General features: G+C 41.5%; 1 protein-coding gene and 1 long non-coding RNA gene across 4 annotated transcripts in view; one reads left to right on the top strand and one right to left on the bottom strand.

Moving 5' to 3' along the window:
• On the top strand, positions 1-22774 carry tnfaip8l3 (tumor necrosis factor, alpha-induced protein 8-like 3). The gene is made up of 2 exons (XM_015017746.1): positions 1-446; positions 21672-22774. Exons 1-2 carry the CDS (start codon positions 401-403, stop codon positions 22232-22234), a joined length of 609 nt encoding a protein of 202 aa, XP_014873232.1. The 5' UTR covers positions 1-400; the 3' UTR covers positions 22235-22774.
• LOC106936629 (uncharacterized) overlaps positions 443-23792 on the bottom strand; it is a 51255-nt gene continuing 27905 nt past the window's right edge. For all 3 annotated transcript variants that reach the window (XR_001422176.1, XR_001422178.1, XR_001422177.1), the window contains 2 exons: positions 15770-15921; positions 443-882 (listed from right to left, as the gene is read on the bottom strand). This is a non-coding gene — a long non-coding RNA (uncharacterized LOC106936629). The remainder of the gene's footprint in view (positions 883-15769; positions 15922-23792) is intronic.

Below are 23792 nucleotides of genomic sequence, written 5' to 3'. Positions count from 1 at the left end.
AAGAAGAGGAGGGACAGAGTGGCAGGAAAAAGGCAGGGAGAAACGCAGAGGGGGACGGACTGAGAGTAAGCAAAGGGGAGGGAGCACCAGAGACGGGAAAGTAGATGAGAAGGAGAAGTAAAGAGGGAAAGTGAGGGAGCTCAACAAAACCTAAGAGGACAGACAGCTCAGCAAACCAGCAGCGCTCCTCTCACAACTACAGAGATCCAGGCAGAGGGAGGAAGCTGAGCTCGTTAAGAGGGAGAGAATAAAACACCAGAAGTTGCATTTTTTTTTTTTTCATGTCTTCTTTTTTCCCACTCGGTTAAGAAGCGCACTCTTCTCTGAGAAGGAAAGAGACGAAGGAGGGGAGAGGACTAAGAGAGTTTCTACAGCCTCCGCTCGTCCTAAAAGGGGGAAGATGGATTCAGACTCTGGAGAGCAAAGTGACGGAGACATCTCGGCAGGTAAGCTCATTTTACTGTCATGCAGGCGGCGCTTACAGTTACACACACTCGTCTTTTGTAGTGTTTTGCGAAGACTCAGAAAGTTCATCGTCAGCTTTAAATACGTCATCAGACTCCCAAACTTCACATGAAGCAGCGATTTACCCCCAAAGCAACCAAACCGTTTGACATTTTCCCGATGCTCTCCGAGGCGTTGGAGAGAAGACGTGCTTTGATGCTGGTGGCAGGCACAGCGTCACCGGGTGTCTGGATGAAAGCTGCCTCAGTCGCCACCAGGAACAGGCAAGCTCTGACACGTGCAGCCGGTTTGTTCATCAACACATGCAGCCAGAGAGCGAGAGAGAGACTGCAGGCTCCCCAAACGCCTGGATCCTCCTGATGCATCGCAGGGTGCGAGAGAGGATGAAAGCCTTTTCCAGTGGATCCACAAAGGTTGCTTCATAAAAAGGAGAAAAGTTTACGGTGTGACTGAGCGCACAGGGCAAAAGTTTACAGCAATAATGAGGAGAGTTACACATTAAACTCTCAGGCAGGGTTTTTACTGCGCGCGGTTATCTGGATTGTGGATCTTTACAGGATTTAAAGCGAGACGGTGGGGGATGAAGCCAATTGGGGACGCATTTTGAGTTAAATTGCAGGACTTGACATCATCAACAAGTGAGGCGTTTCTCTCCTGCTTGTGTGCGTACAGCCAGACAAGGCTGTCGCTCAGCTCTGTCCAATGATTTCCTCCTTTCATTTATTCCTTAATCATGTCGATGTGGCCTTTTCCATGGACAACATGGAGCTTTCTGTATTAATTATGCCCGGATGAACCATCTGTCTGTCCATCTGGACCTTTGTCTGTCTTTCCATTTGGTCCATTTGAAAGGAGAAGGGAACCTGAATATAAAGAGGCTTTATTACAGCTTTATTCAGATCATAAGAAGAGAGTAATAACAACCTGAGCACGAAAAAAAATCACAACGTTCATGGATGAGGATGTGGGTTGTGCCCTAAAGACGTGTGTTAAATTCAATCTACCAATGATGAGGATGGATGAAGAAGGCTTGTTGTCACTGGAGGCAATGGAGAAAATAAATTCCCACATCACTACTACTAGTGTCTGCTAACCCACAGCAGAGTCTGATCAGGCTGCTGGCCAGCAAAAGCAGCTCCATGTTCATGAATGGATAATCCACAAAGGGGAAAATCAACAGGTTTTCCTGTGATTTATTAGCCATGGAGTTAAAATGATTAGTCAGATTAATTGTGATTAATCAATATTGAAGTAACTAATTTAGTGATACATTAATCATTAGCTGCTGAAAGAGCAACACACTCAAAGCAGGAATTAGACTGCATAGAAAATATGCACATTTTGTCTTTAAAATAATAATAACCTTTGTTTGTAAATATGTTTTGTCCAAAACTCCTCAAATGCCATAGTTTTACAGTTTTAGCTTCACCTGGTTCAAATTATGTAAAAAAAAAAAAAAAAATATCTTAAGCACTTTTTGCTATCCAACTACTAATTGGTTAATCTAAAAAAAGAAAGAAAACAATCAACATACCAGCCCTGTATTGTTGCCAAGTCAAACCACAGAGGGCTGAATTTTTCACATGTTGATGTTAGAATGAAGTTTTAGCTGCCAGTGCATCGTTTGCTACAAATAATCAAGTTTACACTCCAGGAATGCTATGTTGTTGCATTTTAGGCAATAAAAATATTTTTAAAATGAGTTGAATTACTCGTTTTTTGAATCTTAATGCATTTCTAATGTTGCATAGAAAAGGCTTCAATGAAAAATGTGCAAAAAGTGTCACTTTTTTCATCCAATTAATCGTCAGAACAGTCTGTAAATTAATCGATGACTAAAATAATCGTTAGTTTCATTGTGGTAACAATACCAAAAAGAAAAAAGACTTCCTTTTGTTTTTGTGCCAAGTATATTTTTAGTATGAATGTATGAAAAGATAGTTCCAAGTTATTTAATTTACATAACTTTTCAGTGCTTAATAGCGTGGAGATTTTTTTTTGTCACCTTCACTCCCCAGATTTTAAAAACCCTGCATCTGAGAGGAACAACGTTTGTTGGTTACCTTTGCTTCTCAAGCTGAAAGGAACTGCGAAGGCCGGATATTTTTGCAGATCGAGAGTCAGTGAGAGCCTGACTCATTCTCAGAATGCATCATGTTTTGTTGCTGTGCTGCAGTTCCTGCCGCTGTGTTGCTATCAGTGGTGCGGCTCACTTTATCCCACAGTGAAATGTGATACATGGCGTTCTGGAAACAGGTTTATTTGGAATCTCTCTCACTCTCACACACTGCCACCATTTTTAATTTTTTTTCCCAGTGATGATGTGTGATTGAACTCAGCATGATGCGCGCATACCTCGCTCCACAGCGTCAGCCGCATAAACACCGAGGGATTTTGTTTCAGGTGACTCTGGAACTCGAGTCGCTGATAATTGCTGTGTGCAGAACATTTTATTTGTTGAGTTTATTTCACCCTCACATTCCTGCCCAGGAGCTTTAGGTCACAGTTTACTTTCTCTGAATTTCACAAAAGCCGCGCTGAACTCAGAGTTCGTGCCTGCGCTTGGATATTGAGCCACTTATTAAGCTTCTTCTACCTTGATCTCACGCAGTTGTTTTGAACACAGAACGTCAGTGGAGGTTTACGATGTTTCTGGAGAACATTGAGACGGTAAAGTCATGACAGCGCTGTTGCTGACAAAAGGAAAATACGGTTTTTAATCACCTGAGGGGGGAAGCTGGCGCGGGTACGCATGCACGCACGCCAAAACTGTAAATAAAGGCAGTCGACCGTGTTATCTTTGCATTTTGTTGTATGTCAACATGAAACCTGCTGGGCAGTTCCAGCAGCACGGCACAGATCCACTTCCTCTGCCACGAGAAAGTGCTGGTTTGGTTGTAGAGCACCCCCAGCTCATAATGTAGATCAAAACCATGCTGGAAACTAGTTCCAAATCATCTGAGCCATCAAAAAACAATGCACCTGAGATTTTCAATCCGTGTGGGAATTTTTTTTTTTTTTTAATCTTTGTTTTTCGGGTCCACAGCAAATTGCAAATCAAAACACAGGCCTTATCCTTGAAATGCTCTATTCATGTCATACAGATAAATGCAAAACTAGCTTAAAGTCTATGGAGACGTCTGTGCAGCATAAACTCCAACAGAAGGAAAGGCTTGTATGCTACAAGGCTTCTGCTTCCCAGCCAAATGTAAATGCTGACATATGTTCAAAACGGTCTATAAATAAAGCGAACCTTTTCTCTCATCCAATTTATTTCAGATGGAGTGAATCTCAAAGCCAGAAACGGTTCTTCACATGTTGCTCAAAGGGAGAGAAAAACATTTTTTAGGTACATATGTAAATGCCAGCATTAAAAAAAAACGGGAATCAAGTCCAGCATTTTTGAAAAATGATCCTGACACAGCAGGAATTATGGGATGCAGATTCAATTATTTTGCTAGGCATTTACAAAAAAAGACCACATCATTTACTTATTTCAATTGAAACAAATGAAAAACAACAGCTTTCTAGTGAAGCATGAGCTAATGGTGAAGATGAAAACATGCCAAGTTATTCAACATCAAACATCTGATGTTTGATGTTGAATAACTTTGATTCTGATGTTTGATTCTGTCTGTACCCGCCTAATTTAGAGCACAAATGATAACAGTGCATTCTGTTTGTACTTATAAACAGTTTCCAGTCAGAAAAATGTAAACTAAATCCCATGAAGTCCAAAGTCCTGCTGAAGAAAGTTGGAGTTCACCATGAAGTTCAGAGTTTGGTGTCAAAAATGGCTGAGTGATGACAGAATGCAGCAGAAGCTGCTGGTACTGGCCACTTATCGGCACTTTTAATGGTTTGTATCCATTTGGACCAGAGGTGCACAAAATGTTACAAAAATATATTTGTGAACATGTTCCTTTATGTCCTAAGTTAATTATATTAGGATTAATATATGATATGATGTGTTTGGACTGCTAAAAGTAACATGTTTTTTTTTAATAATGAGTACTTTTTTTTTTTAATCTAGAAATTTGTAGTTCACTCTGCAAATAAAGTCAGGTGATTATTTCCAGTCCAGATGATCATACGTTCTGGAGCAAAGTAAGCAAAGTTTGGGGGAAAAAAAACAAAAACAAAAATATATATTTAAAAAAAATGCCAATTTTCAGCTGCTGCTATAGTCTCTAAAAACTGCATCCCTGTAACTGATCCTTAAAAATATAGTTAGATCAATAAATGTAACTAATCTGAATCAGTTGATATATTTATTGGGTTACTGATGGGATCCTTCACCCTAACAAACAGCTGACTGATGTTCTGCAGTGTGACGTTACCAAACCATTCACTGTAGCAAGTAACTTTGTTAGCATTAGAAGCAATTAGCATTAGAAACTGTTAGCATTGGGAACGATCTCTCCTTTGTTCATTTACTAGACGTTTGGCATTAACTAATTAGCAAATAGCTGTTAAATTGTTCTTCACGCTCAAACTAGCATTGAAACATTGCAATCTGTTTTTAATATGTAAGGAGTGTCAAACTGGTGCGTCAATTAGCAGTTAGCATTTAGCTCATTTGATGCTCGATGTTCATATTAAGCAGGTCATTGTTTCACTATTAACTCATCCCCTGCTGTTAGCTGAAATGTCCTTAGGAGTCAACGATTACAGTAGCTAAAAATTATTTTAGGCTTTCATGTAAATATCTGTACAAGTCTTAGAATACTATCACATTTGAGTTGGTTGGTTGAATTTTAAGTTTTTAAAAGACAAGTCTGAATTTCAAAATCTTAAATTATTAACAATCCAGACAAAGAAAAAAGTTTCAAAATGTGCCAATAAGGCAACATGCTGTCTCTCAGAAGAGCACAAGCTCTGAATTTCACGAACGTTTTTATTTTCTTCTCATTCCCTAGCTGGTTTCTTTCCCTCATTTATAATCACTCATCTGTCTACATCTGTGCCCATTGATAACTCTGTCCTTTCATTATACGGTCACAGTCTGATCTGCTGTCGGTCTGAAGCCCACGCTGACTAGACGCTGCATTTCACCGATCTATCAGATATCTCTAATGTCCAGTTTGAATTGCCTCTGGAGTTGTTATATCATGTTGGTTGAGTGAGAAAAATCAACCCACAGAGAAGTTTTGGCTGAGTCATCATGGTGATGCGACTCTTAACACCAAACCCCAATCAGCCATCTACAGAACTATTTCCAGCGTTTTGTTTTTCTGTCCGTTTTTCCAGGGAAGATGGTGTTGATGAAAAGCTTGGCTGTTGTAATAATAGATCTGCGATCCATCAGGGCATGAGGGCGGCCGATGTGCCTCCATTCCAAACTCGCACCAGCAGATGTTTCTGAAGACGCAGCTGAAGTTTGATCTTCAGCCAGCCGAGTCCCAACTCTCACCCGTTTACACACCCACAGACAGCAGCTTTACCAGAAGCGAGTCGTACCGCTTGAACTTTGCCACATTTTGTCACATGACAACCACAAACGTTTTAACGGGATTCTCTGGGATCGGCCAACACACACAGAAATGGAAAAGGACGTGTGGCCTTCCCGTTTTCTAAAAATAAAAACTGTATTGTATTTAGCCTAACTCTCTCTGGTTGTACATGATTTTAAATACGTGCATCAGTTGCCGTTACACGATGTCTTGTTAATAATGAACCCACCTTGCTCACTGCATGATGAGTGATTATATGTAAAGGAAAGAAACCGAGCTAAAATAGAGAAGAAAAAAACAAAATTGATTTCTGTAGTGACATTCAGTGTGTAAGTTAAACCTACCAAATGCAACAAAAAACATACTAGTAGCATAACACAGTGGTGGCAGCATCATGCTATGGAGGTCCATTTCTTTAGCAGAAACAAGATTAAAACAGAGCATTTATAAATTAAATTTGTTAGAAGCTGTGAAAAAAAAGAGCGGGGGTGAAATGGGTTTAACTCTTACAATGTCCCTAGACTTTTATTTAGACATAAATCTGTAAAACTTGCTTCTACTTTGTAACCATGCATTTCATTTGTTGGTCTATCACATCACACACTCCTGCAGTGAGAGACGACTGCCACATCCTAAATGCACAAAGGAGCGTAACCGTAGATCCTTCCTCCCAGCAGCTGCTGGATATGGAGTCACTTATTCAGCTACTTTTAAAGTTGTTTTGAATACAGAATGTCAGAAGTGGGTTGCACCCAACAAAATCAATAAGTATTTACATTTAATTTTGTATTTCATACGTCTATGTTGGCATTTGTGCAATCATCTACTCTGTTATTACTCATGTCATGGCCACACATGAGACAGGCAGCTAGATCAAGTCAGCCTGCAGTCACTGCAACATGTTCATATATGCTCATCCACACTCTTTTCCCATTCCTCTAGTCTTGAACGCCACAAATGCATGAAACCTCGACTCTCCCCTCCTCTGCCTTTAATCTGGCCCACAGATGCAGTCTGCACAAAACCAGCTGCACACACACACATTACTACACACACGTTCAGGACACCGAGAGCTGGGTCTGGAAAAATATAACACTAACTGAGGAGAGGAAAGAAAAGAGGGAGTTTAGCTGCAAGTGGAAAAGACGACTCAGGAGAAAGTTTTCCAATCGCTGCTGCAGAAAACTATTCCTACAACTCCCAAGTCACTGCTAGAGCATTTTCCCCCGGTGTGCAGATGCATGTGCTGACACTATAACTCAGTGGCATTTTATAGGGATAGTGGGACATTTGAGAAGGGATTAGTTCCCCTCCACTCTCCTCCCACGGCAGAGCTGTTATTAAAAACTGATATTAAATTGAGTGTGTTACGGTCTGTGTGTTTCGATGAAGAGTCGGGCTGCAGCTGACGTCTGGTCCGAATGTCTTAAACATTTTGCTCTGATGCAGAAAGTCTGAGATGTGATTGCTTTATGTTTCCACGTTGGGATTGCTCAAAATAGTTTTCTTCAGCTTTCAGTTTCAGCTTTAGTGACGCGTTTGTGGAAAGGCGCCGCCATCTGGGTTCTGTCTTCGCTACCTTTTCCTAAAATACACGCTTACTACAGCATATCCAGATGGTATTAAGCTGAAATTGCTCTCCGCAGGAGCTAAAGTGTGTTTCAGAAAACAAGGTGAGGTAGGAGGCTAGTTGTACGCACAGCTTTTCACACTTCGCTCTGGCACAGCTGAGGCAAAGTATGCTGATTGTAGCATTTTTTTTTTAAGGCTGTGGCAGGAAAAAGTGGAATAACTATGAACAACCGGTTCGGCAGTACGTCAAATTAAAGCTTTGTACCTGGGAGTTCTGAGCACTTTGTCAAGAAAAAATAATAAATACTTTGTTCCCCACATGAGAGCCAGGATTTAGATAAACTCTTGCAATAATTAGGCTTCGGTCCAGAGGAAAAAAAAAAAAAAAAGCGTTAGAAGAAGGAATGCAGTCAGAACACAAAAGCAGAAATGTGCATTTGGGTATTTATGCGAGTGCGAGCGAACCACAGTTATTTCCTGGTCATTAGTTAGCGGTAAAAGTTGGGAGTAGAGAGCTTTGGCTTTTACACTACGGCGTGTCAAGCAGGCTGAGCTCCTGAAAGGCCAAAGCTCACAGCATTTCCAATTTTATGACTCCAATCAAAGCGAGAGCAACCTTTTAATTTAGGCGCCCAGACAGCTGAAGCCCTGCCCCGTTTCTGGGTTAACCTTTGCCTTCTTAACATTTGTAACTGGGTGTGCGTTGGGGATTACTTCAATCTGTTTGCTACTGTCCTGTTTGTCTTTAAATAAACATGTGGCATCAAAAGCCCAAACGGCATAGATTATAGGTCAAGAATCCCAGAAACATCTTGTTTGTAGGAGAGGGGGTGGCGGGGTGACGTATAAATCAGTCAGTGGTCGAGGCAGTGTTTCTCATTCATGTAAAGAAATCCAGTTAAAAGAGAGTAAACTCAAACAAACCAGGAAGAGGAAGACCTGAGGAAAGATGTCGGTGTTTGGACGGCGGCACGCTGAGACTTGGCCACGGGTCGCTGAAGGAGAGGCTTTCTGAGGGGTCCGTAAAAAAATTAAATAAATGCAAAAAATGTAAAAAATGCTTGCTTCCTTGCCACTCTGCATTGTGGATGTGGTTGGAAATGGACAGAGAGGAAGAGACAGACAAAGAAAGACACTTCAATCTGGAAAGATTCAGACGGAGAAAAAGGAACAATTAAAAGATTTAATGACAGGAATGAGTAAGTTCTTTGGCGCTCGGGCCCCAGTAGCTGTTTTGAGCTGAGATTTGATGTGAACTCGACGAACATCCCGATAACTGATTAGGGATGCTCTCCCCCAGGGCCAGACACTGGTGGTGGAGGTCTGGAAAGGGTGCCACCCTGGAGAGCCGAAGGATGTGGGTGGAGAAGGGGAGGTGGTGGGTTGAACGCAGCTGGGAAGCGGCCGACGACTTGGGTGTGGATCCTTTTATGCTGAGCTTGATTGATGATTGGACACGCCAGGTGAGGTCCAGCGCTGAGGTCGGAGATGAGCATGACGCCGATGGACGAACGGAAGGGGCGGAGTCTTCCAGCTTGAATTTTTGCTATTAGCTTCATTACAGGCAGCTAATTATGCAGCTGCAGACGATGCTAGAGGTGGTGACAGTGTTATAGGTGCAGGTCTGTCTCTGAAGTAACACAGAGAAAGTCTAAATATGGGCATCCCGTCTCTTACATCAACACCTTCTTTGTTCTCTCTAGGATCCTGTCACAATATCTTGCAAAAATGAAGAAAAAAAATGAAGAAGTCTTTGGTTGTATTCATTCCTTTTTATGACGGTGAAGCTAGGAAATCCTTCCCAAATGTCTTGCCTTTCTTTTCCCCGTATCCCTCCCACTTTCATGGGATAACTTCTATCAATCTTGACTGAAAGGTGTGAAATTAAAATGTACATACTGCCCGCTCCGCTCACTTTTTCCTCGCCCTGTCTTCTTCTCGACAAAACTCACAGCTTCCTTCATTCGGATGAAAACCACAGAAGAAACTTTGAGTCCGGGTCTCGGGGGCCGCAAGACTGTTTGGATTTTATTATCGTCTTCTTCTGTATTTTATTGGGTCCTGGTTTCACGGTCTGTCATTATGGCTCTCTCTGTCACATAAACAGACACGCATTCATCTTTCTATAAATAGAGAGGTGCTCTTTTATGAATCAAATAATTTCTAGGGAAGCGCTGCGGCTTGATTCTTTGCTCAGCTGCATATCCAAATCGTTGCGTGTCTGCAATCCAAACAGCAAACGTAGCAAAGGGAGGAAGGAGAAAAAGAAGAAAGAAAGAAAAATAGCAACAAAAAAAAGCAAGAAAGGAAGAAAAATGTGTGGCGGAAGTTGACGTTGCACAGAAGGAAATCTGTCATTTTCTCATTTAGAGGTCTTGAGTATTTTTGGCTTCCACCAACACCCACATAACAGGAGTAGTTTTCCAGAGAAGATCCCAGAGGAGGAAAGCTGAGAAGTGGGATCGCCTCCAGCCAGTTCCCATGCCCAGCTAACCAGCTAATTGTTGGCCTGACTCCGTTCGCTTTGTGAACAATAGCACACAGGAGGGAACGACATCTGCCGAAGACATCAGCTGTACAGGGTCAGCGTGTCGCATTCTCTCAGGAGCCTGCGGTCCAGTACTTGTGCCCTCTCCGGATGTCCTGGATACCACTTTTTGACGTCATCATCTTCTCCTGCATTCACAAAAAGAAAGGTGCAGCTCTAAGTGCCGCTGCATCTCTCACTCCCTCTCTCGCTCCTCTCGTGGATGCAGCAGGCCTTTGGCACATTAATCAGTCAAAACGTCTTTTGCCTCTTCCTTCTTTCGCCTCGTCTCTCGGGCTCAGCTCTTTAGGGATGTGGCCATTAAAACCGAGAGACAAAGAACGAGATGAGGGACGACGCATTAAATAAGGCTGAGCGGCGGCCAAAGGCGATCTGCTCTGTGTCCTTCCTGACTCAGAGGTTCCTAAGTGACTTCCTTCCTTGCAGAAGAGACATTTAGACCATTTCCCAGACAAATAGAGCTATTCTTTCAAATGTTGTCTTATGGTGGGAGACTTGTCTGTTACAGGTGCATTCATCTACAAGCTTGTGAGGTCTGTGGCTGACGACTCTTGTACTACTTTTAAATGGTTCTTGTGCTGATCGGTAGAGAACAGAATAATCATCCTCAGATGGGATATAATGACGCTGACTGAGATTACTGTGAAGTTTAGACGTTTCCATACAGAAACTCTGATGTGCTTCTAAGTAATTTGAGAACTCCCAAATGATGACGAGATGACTGTGAGTTTCTTGACCCTGCATTTTGTGTTAAATATGGGGACGACTGTGGATGAAGTTTACATTTTCCAAATACCAGCCAACAACTAAAAAGCAGCAGGAAATCTTAGACAAATGTGTTTGACTCCCATCATCATAGAAGTGAATTTTTCAGTGCATCCAACCTTTGTTGGTAATTCCAACATCTGTAAAATTAATGCCCTCGTGCGTCGAAGCAGCTCTGGCAACTTACGACATGTTGCTTTTCTTTTCCTCTGTTTTTCTGAACATCTAAAGAAGTCTAAAGTCTTTTGCGGAGATGAAATTGGAATCTGGATGTGAAAACAGCAGAAGGAACAGTTTGTTCTAGATGTCAGATTTTGGAAACGTGTCGTATTTTGCAGCCGCTCCGAATGCGGCAGTAAGTTTTCAGCTCTAAATACACAAGCCTGTAACGGAGATATCAGCAGATCTTGTTCAACAACACCCGAGGCAACGTGGGGGGTTATTATTAAAATGTCAAGCTTTGTTTTGAAAAGTAATTTTTATCACTGCATTTTAACGGAAGAAGGAAATGAAACTTATTCACTTCTCAAATTCTGCCAAAAGTGTGTGAAGATGTCACTGTTTTAACTTTATTTTGGCATTTATGCATCTAATAATTCAGTAAGTTGTTTGCAAAAACTAAAGGAAATGTATTCACCATTTCAGTGATTTAAAAAGCAACTTAGAGATTAAAGAGCATCATCATCTTTTGTCAGGACTTTGATTCAAAACTACCAAACAAAGCCATGTAAAATAGATAATAAAAAAAATAATTTGTCCTTTTATTCATGCTGTATTAGAAAATTACATGTCAAGAATTACTGATACTTTCATTCTAATCATTAGAAAAATCTTTGAGGCCAAACTGATCAAATGTTTTTTTTTAATTGCTTAACAGCTTTTTACAGATTTACTTTTAAAGATGATCTCTAAGTTATTAAGGAGTGAAGAGCTTCTTGCCATCACCCTAATCTTTAGCTCCCTCCACCGATTCTCCATCAGATTCAAGTCATGTAAATGTCACATACTGTATTAAACATAAATCTGAGCGATTTGATTCACTTACTGTCTTGTTCATTTCTGTTCTTTGTCTTCAAGTTACTGATATTTTCATTGTGCAATCTAGGCTCTTTTTTTTTTTTGCCTCTTACAGTTTCCACAAATAAAAAGTAGGCCAAGCAGAGAAAGTATCACCTGCATAAAAGTAAAACACGGCAAAAAAAAAAAAAGGACTCACTTTGTCTTCATGTGCGAGTTAGTGATTCCTAAGGTTTTAAACCCATTGAGGCGACTTCCGCCGTCACATTCACAACTCTAACTGATCTACATCTATAAAGACTGGTGAGTCCATGACCCCACTTCATTCAGGTGCCGGTCATCGAGATATTCAAACCGAGTTATTTATTAACCTCGAAGCTCTGACTGCTCCCCTACATCTTGAGCAGCTGCTAATGGCATCTTCCATCTCAGGTTTGGCCTTTGCAGACTGCCGCGCCGCTGAACAACACTTGCTACAACGCTGCATTGTCCCCGTGGTCCTTCTCATGTTTGATATTGTATCTTTCTCAATTGCAATCACTTACTTTCATCCAGAAACAAACACACACACACACACACACACACACACACACGCAATATAACAGACTGCGATTGTGCAGGGGCGGCGTGTCTGAGTCATCTGTGTCGTGTTGTGGGAGTCAAAAATACATTTTCGTGGTGCAGATCCAAAGTGAGGAGACAAAAATGACTACATTTCATTCCTTCTGTTTTTTTTTTTTTTTTGTTCCCTTTCCCATCACATATGAAAGTCGGTATATAATTTGCAGTGTTTACTATCTATTTGTGCTCTCCAGAAGAGGAAGAGAGAAGCTCTCGAGTCTCGGACTCAAAAATAAAAGCCTTTCCTCCAGTGCTACCAGCTGGCACAGGCCGCCTCCTCTGCTCCCTTCCTAAATCCACTGGCCTCTCAGGCCTGTTTAACACTTTACCCAGCAAGCTATTAAACCCCCGTTTAAGTCTTGCTGAGTGACCCGCTCCATTGTTCTGCTCAAGCCTTGTAAATCCAGTCAGAGAGGCTCTGCTGCAGCTCCTTATATTCAACCAAAGGCAAACCAGGGAGCCAAGGCAATGCAGGAGGAAGTTCAGCTGTCAGCCTCCTGTTCTATGAGGAGCTCTTTTCACTATTGGCCTTCAGGGCTTGTTGAAGCTGTATTTGTGCTCTGGATTTAAACTTCACAAAGAATCGCCTTATTTAGACTTTTTTTTCCCCCCTTTCGGTCCAATCGCGAGCTTCTTACTTGTATGTGAAACGCAAATTCTAAAGGTCGACTTTATGACACACCTGGAGGCCCAGAGGAAATTAAGGAAATTGCAAGAAATGGAAAAACATGTCTGGGGAAATTATAGCTGTGTCAGCTTTTACGGGGTTCAAAGTGTGACCTGGTATCCACTTGTGCATTTACAAAACAGGGCTGCCTGTGAATGGAAAATTGGTTGCAGATGGAAAGAAAATGACCAGCCAAAACTTTTGATGGCAATAAATGGGTTTCAAAGAAGTGTTGCAGAAATCAACAGCGTTTTTTTTTATTTTTTTTTATTTATTGTTTGTTGCCGTCGAAAGAGCACTCTTCCACCTTTATGCACTTTGGAAAAACAGGCCGTCTGTCAGCAGCCTTCATTGTTTGGCTGTTTGAAGTAACACTTTTTGGAAAGAGCAATAAATGCAAATCTTTTGGGAGGAAAAGTAAATACAGGCCTAACTGATTCAGGCATAGCCATATGAAATGAATGTCCATAGACCTCCATGTCTCTAGTGTACCCAGATAATAATGTTCAGTGTTGGCTGGAAATACGTCTCTTGCACCTGTTCTGGTAGACTAACCAGGTTTTGTACATACTGGACACATGTTATCACCAACAACCTCAAACAGGTTTTGTGTGTATGAATCATATTTTTCTTTTTCAATGTCGCCATCTAGGAACAGCAGTCCTTCTAAGGGGGTAAAACGAGTTTGTCCGTGTCGACCTTATGGTCGTAAGGTCGAGGTGGGGCCCAACCTGGACAGATCACCAGAGCGAGACACCGAACACTTTACCACACACCCTCAACTCAGGGCAATTTAGAATCTCCTTTTCACCAAATACGCTTGTTTTGGACTGTAGAAGGAAACCTGAGTCCTCAGAGAAAACCCACACAAATCATTGGGAGATTATGGAGACTCCTCACAGAAAGGCTCCAGCTGGAACTGAACCCACATTACTCTGAGGGAACCAACATAAAGAAGAAAAAAAAAAGTCTATATAATATAAATCAATACCATATTAGTGGTAAACCGACTGCAGATGACAATTGCAGAGACGGATTTTGTCATTTTGGTCAAGTTTCCTTCTTCTTCACTGTTTTCATCTGCCTTTTTGCCTGAGACATACTTGTTGCTTATCGTTGCGTGGCAGAGAAGGAGACGTGCGTCTCAGATCTGGACTTGAGTTACACTTAAGGACCAAAAACAAAGTCTTCAGATTGGAGTCAGAATGTGAGTCTGTGGTTTACATAGCATCACCCCTAATTAGAGGTGAAGGTAAACCATTTGTGAGCCACAGACCACATGTCTGTCTGACGGAGCAGAGCTGAGTCTTCTATGTGAGGGTGCGTTTGATTTATTGCCCGGGAACTTTTTTTTTTTTTTTTTCAGAATGCAGCCGATTAATTGCTCGTATGCTCACCATTGTTCTGACAGTCAGTAAAATATTAACACGTCTCCATCAGATTTGTTGCTGTTGTTCGGCTAGCATCGTTAAAAAGACACATCTGGCTTTCCCAAATGAAAGCACGCTGTGTTCTATCCAGATAGTTTACTTTCTTAATGATGGCCTTTGTTCACACATGTGCACCATTTCTACAGATTAACCAGGATTGCAACTCAAATGAAGCAGCAGTTAACTAATGATAACCTTATTTAATCCCATGCTAAACTGTGCTGCTTGCACTAATGAAGATTTCTGATACGTTCTGATTGAGTCGCCTCAAAATTATTTGATCCCTCAAGGATACTCGTGGAGCATCATAATGTCTGTAAGACATTAGACGTGCCTCATTCAGCAAAACTGTGTGAATTCGACACATGCGCACAGTTCAGAATTGCACAGATTTAATATCCATTAGCTTAGATTTTATGTTCTCAGAGAACCAACATTAAATTATATGTGTTAAATAACTGCACTAAACTGCAGTTAAATGTTATTTTTCACTTGATCATTTTAATTAGGAATATTTGCTTTGAAGGACCTTGTATTTGTTTTATGATAAATCAGCTTGCCATACTTGTGTTGACAGAGACGTTTATATGGGAGAGATACTTTCGCTTTGCAGTGAGCTTATCACATACCTTTATAGGAAACATATTTCCTAGTTTTGGTCCACATTTAAAAGCACATAAAAAAGAATAGAAATCCTGCTGTAAGCTTAATATTTGGGTCTTTGGGATTGAATGTCCCCAGCTTATTGCCAGTGGCAAATTCCACAGCTGAAAGTAAAATAAACTTAAGATCATATTTAAACTGCTCTAATTACATTGATGGTTTTTTATATCATAAGTCATTCAACGCCTCCTATTTCGATCCTTATGAAGTTGTATTTTAAGCAGGTTTGGGCTTCTGGATATTTTTTTTTTCTAATTTACATGACATCCAATTCAAATCATGTATGCTTAATTATTAGGTAAAAATATTTTTGAATACTTTTGATGACATTTCTGTTACGCCAGTGACAGAAATGTCATCAAATCCGCCACGAGGAGCAGAGACCAATCCTATTTTCTCCTATGTCCCTGCTGCGCCATCATCATCCACACGTTCCTAAAATATTCCAGATATCCTGACAGATACTCATTCTTTTCATGGTGACGACGGCTGCAAATATTCAGCTGCCCTGAACTTGCTTCTCTCTGCCGTTGAGGTATGAAGCAAAGCACACCTTAAAATAACTTACATTCGCGGGCTTACAGGGCCGCCTCAGTCAGACGTGTGTGCTCTGCTGCGATCCGGCTGATAATTCCCCCCTGGCTTTGACTCAGTGAAGGCCAGCCGCGCTCCTCCGCGTTAGCCACCGGCCCCCGCTGATGGCTCACTCTTCTGGTTACTCTGGAATGAGACAAACACAAGCATTGGGATCCGAGCCCCATTTAGCATTCGGACTACGACAGAAAATGTCCAGAAAATTAACCTACTTGATGTTTATCTTTGCAACACATTCAGATCTGATAAGGTGTCAAAATCAACTTTGTCCGTTTATTTTTTGTTGACTTTATGGATAATTGACTGATCCTCCATTATTTTACTCAATACGAATTTGATTTATTCTTTGCCGATTCTTTTCATAATAGAAAGATTCAATCCAATAATATGGTACTATGTTCACAAATGAAGTGGTCACTTAAGTGGTCATTTCACTTAAGAAACTGTGATTCAAGTCCCAGAATTCAACTCCTGAGAGAGTCAAAGTTCATCTTTATCTCATTAATCCATTGATAGAGGTAAGTCTTTATGCTTGAAGCCACAGAGAGAAGCTCTGACAGGTGGTTTTTCATATTTTCCCGTAAAATGGTACATTTGATTTATTAGCCATGGTACATTCCTGGATGTGGCTTATTAATAACTCATAACAATTTAATTATGTTAGTTGGAGATTTAAAGTCTTGAGCTCATGGATTTCTCTCAAACTTAAAAATTTTAACTCAGGTCTTTTCAAAGCTTAGCTTGTCGACATTTTCGCTGCTCAGCTGGCGTCAAACAGTCACTTCAAAATAAAAGCACTTCCTGTTCAATGCATTGCAATAACATGCTTTCATTCGCGCACTACTTTGTGTATTTACTTTGTAACTTGTAATTAGTTGATCTTATTGTGTACTTTGTACATGTGGCTCTCAAATAAGCTTGTAAATCCTGCAACTCATAACATTCTTAAGAAAAGGCTCCGACTCTAAGCATCCGGCCAATTTGAACACAGGGACTAAAAAGTGCCACCTATGTCATTACAAATACATTTACAGATTCTTCACAGAACAAAAGTCATCTCATTGTTGCTATTTTTTTTCTATGTAAAGGGCTGAATATCATTTCTTACTCCATCCATCCATCATCTTTACCTGTTTATTGTTGCAGAGTCACAGCTTTTCATTATTCCTCAGTGATTTTCAAAATAATTCAGCTTTTTTTTTTTTTTTTTTTTGCATGTTTACATTTAGGAGTATTTCAAACAATATTAAGTCACATCGTCACATATTAAAAGACTGCTGTACAATTGTATAATTTTTATGTGTGCCCCATAGCAGTAGATTGCCGTAGACAGACAAGATGGCATGCATCCAGTGAGAGAATGTTTATCGAAGTCATCAGAGAAACGAGGCCTGACTTGGGTTTGGAAAACGGATTTCTGAGCTTCTCTGTATACCTGCAGTATCCTATGGTCAGTTTGGGGGAAACAGGAGGAGCAATTTTTTTCTTGGAGTTGCTGCACACAAGGGCTCGAATGAGAACATAAGCATTACTTATTCGATAAAAATAAAAACTACTCCATCCACAGAAACTTTAAATTATTTATCTTTCCTACTAAAAATAAAAAAAAATGCATAGGCTTGTTTAAATATGCTGCTGTTGCCTCACACATGGATCATTTTCCTTGGCAGCTCAACATCTAATCTCAGTTGCATCCTGAAGCTCATCACTCATTACAAATCTAAGACCCTCTTCTTGATACACTGCGAGTGTTTCTGGCTAAAATGGAAATGATCTGTCCAGTTGGACGCTTTCTGCCAAAAGACGCCTTCGGCAGAGCTGGCCTGGCTGTTCTCCAGGTTCCACACTGGATGCATGCTCTGATGCAACGCAGCAGAAAATGTTGACTCAGGCCTCTAAAAACATCAGGCGGGACAGAGAGAGACTGTCTGGTCAACAGCCACAGGCAGAGAACAGCAAGCACCTTACTAATCCTCACGTTAAAGTAAACTTCACAAACTCCCACAGCACTCGTGTTCAACCGCTTTGATGGGGCCAGCGCTTGTGCAAAGGCCCCAACATCGGCGGTTTGTTTCCCAGCAGCGAATTCCCACATGCCGCATGGAGCGCCTACTTTATTTCAACACTTCAGGACAAGTGAGGCAGTAAAAATAACAAGCAGGTAGCGGAGACGGTACAGGAGCGGGATGAGGACGAGGAACAGGGCGGACACTTCTCTCTCCTGACAGCTTGGACTCTTCTCTAACTCCTTCTGACACTCTGGTTCATGCATGTCGTTCATCACAGCCTCTGGGTGACAGGCTGTATGCGAGTGTGTGTGTGTGAGAAAGCTTGGACATCTCAGCGTCTTCATGTGCACTTTCCGTAATCATCCACCCTCGTTCGCTCTGTATCTTTAGCCAGACTCTGAATCACCCACCTCGTCAGAGGCCTGTTTATAGCCTCGCAGAAGCAGAAACAAACTCTCTCTGCAGTCATTATCTCAATCTGCGTTGATTGTAATAATCAGGGATCTCTCTAATGAACAAAAGATGAATGCGCTTAGAGAGCGAGTGGCTCCACAAATTGGTAAAGTCTCATATCCAGAGCAGCTCTACAACCAGCAGGCTGTCACCTTTATCGGTGCGTCCTGTCGGGTTTCTGAATATCAGAGGCTCGCTGGAACAAAGAGCCGCTTGATAGAAACGGGAAATGACAGTGACAAAGAGAGCCTGTTGATGAGCGGCGCAGATCTGACTAATGAAAACCAGTTACACACCCTGATGCTGCTATTCAAATATCATGGAAACTAGCATGCACTTGTAATATTTACGTTGATATATTGTTTTTTTTTAGCCCACGCTGTGCTGTCGCTATTCTTCACATGAAGAGCAGTGAGAAGGAGAAACTTTCAGTAAATCCCAGGTGTCCTCCTGGGATTATTTCTGTTATGAAATTATGTTTTTTTAATTAGATTTTACAGAAAAGGAAGTGAAGTCCCAGGATAAATCGAAATTTCTCAGCTGATTTGGTAGATGCTGAAAAGTATTTTTGGTGCATATAAGCATAAAGACATAGTTGGAAAAAATGGCTGTTGTGGAGTAGTGATTAAACAAATAGCTGAAATATAATGAGTTTTGGTAATTACCTTTTAAAATTGAGCAGATGAAATGGCCACATAAATATTTAAACATAAAACATTTAAGAGTTTGATGAAATGTGTTAAAACAATATTCGACATGGCAATAATTACTAGTTCGCATAAAAGAAAAAAAGAGGAAAAAAATTTAAAACCCAACATCAATCTGTGCAACTCGCTTAGAATCAAATAAACGCACTGAAACTATCAGTTTCATTGCACACAACCTTTATATTCATATTTTATTTTGTTTAAATAAATATATATTTATATTTTTTAGTTCTGGGTATCAACTTTCCCAGAAATGGTCTAAAAAAAAAACCCTCCTGAAGTTAGCCATCTCCACAAAGTGATAATTTTACACCCACCAAGCAACACTGCAAAGGTTCATGTGAACCAATTTAAATGAAGATCTCTGCTGGTGTTATCCAAACAGATCAAACATCTGGACGAATGACTCTTCCCAGAACAAACCGCGTAGTTTTGGACAGCCAACCTAAAATATAACCACCGAAAACTGAAAGTCTGGGGCATGACGCCACTGAAATGGGGCATAAACTCAAAAGACTGCACAGGCATCCAACAGCTGGTTTATGTCTCTCCCAGCCACCAAATGTGGGTTCGTCATTAGCCCAGCTAATTTTTTTGGTTAAGAGCACCAGACCTGTCGAAGGAGTAGGAGGGCCGTAGTTGTGGTGGTGCTGGGGGAGAGTGAACGACTGTAGACAAAGGAATTTGCCTTATTTGTTGTTAAATGTCATGGCGGGCTAATTGTATTTCATGAAATGTCATTTAGCTTCAGACCAACAGATGAAATGTCACTTCTCCACATTCATGTGAAATGCCACGGATTAGGTTTCTCCCCGATGTGGAGGGGGGCATCACTCAACCTCTGCTCTGTGTTTGTATTTCCACAGCAAACAAGCAGATCATGATGCGACGCTGGTGTGAATTTAAAACATGCCAATAATATCCGTCTGGTAGAAACAAAACGCAGTGGCGACAAATTGTGCCTTGTTCCTTGAATTTGGCCTCCTCCTCTCCCCGTCTTTAGAGGAACATGTGGAGGAGGAAGAGGAGGCTTGGCGATGTGCCCGCGGAGCAGGAGAGAAAAGTGAAGCCTCTCTCCTCGCCTTTAATCATAAAGGAAGTTATCCGGTGTGTCATTTGAAGTTGGGTGGCGCCTAAATAAAGCCCCACTCCTCACATTCACACCGACACGTGCCAGCCTGCCGGCTCCCGCTGGATAACCGAACAGAGAGCCTTTCATGTTCGCCTCTGCAGGACAAATTGTGGATCCAGTGGGACTCCACAAAAAATGGGGGATTTGTTTTCCGGACTTGTTAAAGACTCCTATCAGAGGACAGCTGTTTGACGTGATCCAGAGCCGACGGCGAAGCCTCCCAAAGACGGCGGCCTGCTCCGGGGAGGCCGCCGCCCTGCCGCAGAATGAGACTGCGCCTCGTTTTGAGTGCTCATGTTTCAAATTTGTTTTGTTTTATATGAGCTTTATTCACTGTGACGTACACAGATGTTTGCCTGACATTTATCAGTTGTTTGTGAATGGGTTGTATTTTGCTGTCATATTTACTGAAACTACCTCAACTGCATCCAGCTGCATAAACGCACAACAGTAAGTTCAGAGAACATAGTTAGACCTCTGCATTGCTTTGTTAAAAATAAAACGGCGCATACTTATTTGGGGGGGTTATGAATGTAAGGTCAAAGAAAAGTTTGGACTTTTTTTTTTTTTCAAATAGGTCAACAGTTTCAAAAGCTAATTTATCCAGATGGACTTCAGCTGGTTTGTGCAAACACACTGAACACCACGGAGATTAGTCAAAGCTCATAGTATAAACACGTACAGGGATGCACGCTGTGTTTTGTTTACAGTATCAAGATAAAATTTCAAAGACTCACTGTTCTCAAGATAAAAAAAAAAAAAAGAAGACTGCAAGGTACTTTCTAGAACCTACACGCTGCTTTCTTAAACAGCTTGTAGGTTTCATTTCTGGTACTTTTTGAAACTTAATAATACAGAGTCATTTCCTGGGAGATTCAACTTACTTTCCCAGAACTTACAAGGTGCTGCTCGGATTTCACCGCTTTCAGAGACCAGTGTGTGTTTGCTTTACATGCATCCTGTACCAGTAACCTGAAATACACAGGTTGGCTAAAAGGACTTAAAGGGTATTTTTCTCAAGTTTCACATATTTTCAGGTTTTTCAGGAAAAAAAATAAAATAAAATAAATAAATAAATAAATAAATAAATAAAAAAATAAATTTCTTAGAGCTTGAGAAAACATACTTGGCAGTTTTGTGAACCTGTAGGTTTTGCAGAAGTATCCTTGATGTTCCAGAAAATGAACTTAGAAGGATTGGAATATTATCATCCAGGTTCAAGGACATGTTCACAAAGATTCAGGAAATAACTTGCCAGCTTGTGACAGAAACATGTAATTCTCTTGGAAAGTAAAGTATCCCTTAAGTACTCCTTAAACACAGTGTGAATTATTTTGGTAATCTGCAGTAAGCATGTAATTATGTGTCATTTTCAAAGTGCAAATAAGTTACCTCATCATGCAGGACTCTGTAAAATGGAGTACGCATCCTGTAAGCTCTGATGAATGACCGTTAGCATTATGAACACAGGCTGTAGAAAAGCAACATTTTCAGCTGGTTTTTGATGTTGCTGTGAAACTTTGAATTACCTTCTCGTCTCACATCCTGCTCTCTGTTCCCTTTGTCTTCCTTCAGGACAGGAGAGCTTTAACTCTCGCTCCCTGGCCATGCAGGCCCAAAAGAAGATCCTGAGCAAGATGGCGACCTTGGCGGTGGCCAACATGCTTACAGACGACACCAGCAGCGAGATCCTGGACGAGCTCTACAAAGCGACCCGGGAGTTCACCAAGAGCAAGAAAGAAGCGCACAAGATCATCAAGGACGTGATCAAGATTGCCCTGAAGATCGGCATCTTGTACCGCAACCACCAGTTCAGTCCCGACGAGCTGGACACCGTGGAGCGCTTCAAGAAGAAGATGAACCAGGCGGCCATGACGGCGGTGTCGTTTTACGAGGTGGAATATACCTTCGACAGGAACATCCTGGTGGAGCTCCTGCTGGAGTGCAGGGACCTGCTTCACACCCTGGTGGAGGGGCACCTGACCGCGCGCTCACACGCACGCATTGATCACGTTTTCAACCATTTTGCCAACGGGGATTTCCTGGCGGAGCTGTACGGGGACGGAGAGGAGTACAGACTCTCTCTGAGGAAGATCTGCAATGGCATCAACAAACTGCTAGACGAAGGAACGCTTTAACCTCTCGCACCTCTACTTGCTCCTTCTCCACTCGCTCCTTTCCCTGCCGGTGTCTCCTGCCTCCCATTTCCTTTTCACCTGCCACTCCTGACAGCAAAACACCCTGCCTCTTCCTTATCTCTCTTGTCTTCCTGTTTCTTCCCCATCCATTTCCACGGAGGTTGTTGTAACATCTTGCTGCTGTGGGTCAGTGAGGGATTTCTTTTTTTTTTCTTTTTCCCCATTTAGAGTGTCTCTTCACTCAGTAGATCATTGCTGCAAACCTGGACACCGTGTTTCACAATATACGCATTATACATTCCCTTCGTGTGCTAAAGTTGTACTGTACCAACAGCCAAAAAAAAAAAAATACTGTAGTAGAGAGCTTGGATATGGAAGATAATCAGTCGTAGTCTCTGTGTATTTTGAGTGTGTTCAAAAGTTTGCGATTTGCTTGAGTAACGTTGCGAACTGTGTCATGGTATGTTTATGAATTCGTGTCAATCTTCTCAAAAAGGGTGATAACACTTGTCTTTTATTAAAGATTTCTTTAAATCGGTACTGCGCAGTCATCCATTCATCCAAGAGGGGGAGGGTGGGCGTCCATCTCATGAGGTCAGAGGGTCACCAGCGTCTCACAGCAACAGAGAGACACAAAACCACGCGAACACGTTCACACACACACATTCCTGAAGTAGATTTAGAGGACCCGGTTAATGATTTCAAAACTTTTTTTCATACGCAATTCAACATTTATTCTGAAAAAAAATGTGCTTCAATAACCTGGTTTTACAAAAGTATCGACCCTTCAACTGGAAATGTTATTGAATCGCCATTTGATTCACTTGAAGTCAGTGGTTCTTAACCTGGGTTCGATCGAACCCCAGGGGTTCGATGAGTCGGTCTCAGGGGTCTCTGCCGCGGAGGTACAGACACACATAGACATGAACAAGTATATGATGTCTATGAAGACGCCCTTGTGTAAAGTCGTGATGACGCCCCGCTTTGCCATCACTTGCTGCGGAGGATCACGTTACATTCCTTAGCCAATCAGTGCTGCGGAGGAGCACTGATTGAAGGAGTTCCACTCTCAGCATGGATTTGAACTTGTCTTTAATTACTTCAGCAAAGCTCACAGTTTTTACCAAATTCTGTAGCTTTCGGTGTACTTCTAAATCTGCTCCTTAGTCGCATCTTTTCGGGGTTGGTACTGCCTCTAGTGACGTGGGGGTGGTAACACAACTAATATAATTACATTACTAAATCAGAATACCACAAAGTCTTTGTTATTTATTATTAGTTTTTCATTCTCTTAAGAATGTAGAGCTAATTAAACAATCTAAACAAGACCTTAAAGTGGTTCCAGTTTCTCTCGATGGCCAACCTGTTGAAACTGTGGCAAATTTGGGTCGTTCCTGGACAGTCAGCTCAACTTTGATGAAAACACTGACTGTATTTTGAAGAACTGTTCTCAGAGACTCTACCTTTTAAGAAGACTTAGTGATCATGGAGTGACCCAACTAGAAACTAGTTGGGTCACCCCTATGGGGGGGGGGACATATTTTATTTATCACTACAG

The sequence above is a fragment of the Poecilia latipinna genome, unplaced genomic scaffold (genome assembly GCF_001443285.1).
Source record: "Poecilia latipinna isolate Pla-1442-1.1 unplaced genomic scaffold, P_latipinna-1.0 Scaffold2182, whole genome shotgun sequence".
Classification (NCBI taxonomy): domain Eukaryota; kingdom Metazoa; phylum Chordata; class Actinopteri; order Cyprinodontiformes; family Poeciliidae; genus Poecilia; species Poecilia latipinna.
The sequence above is the reverse complement of the archived record's forward strand: the minus strand, read 5'-3'. Positions and strand labels throughout refer to the sequence as shown.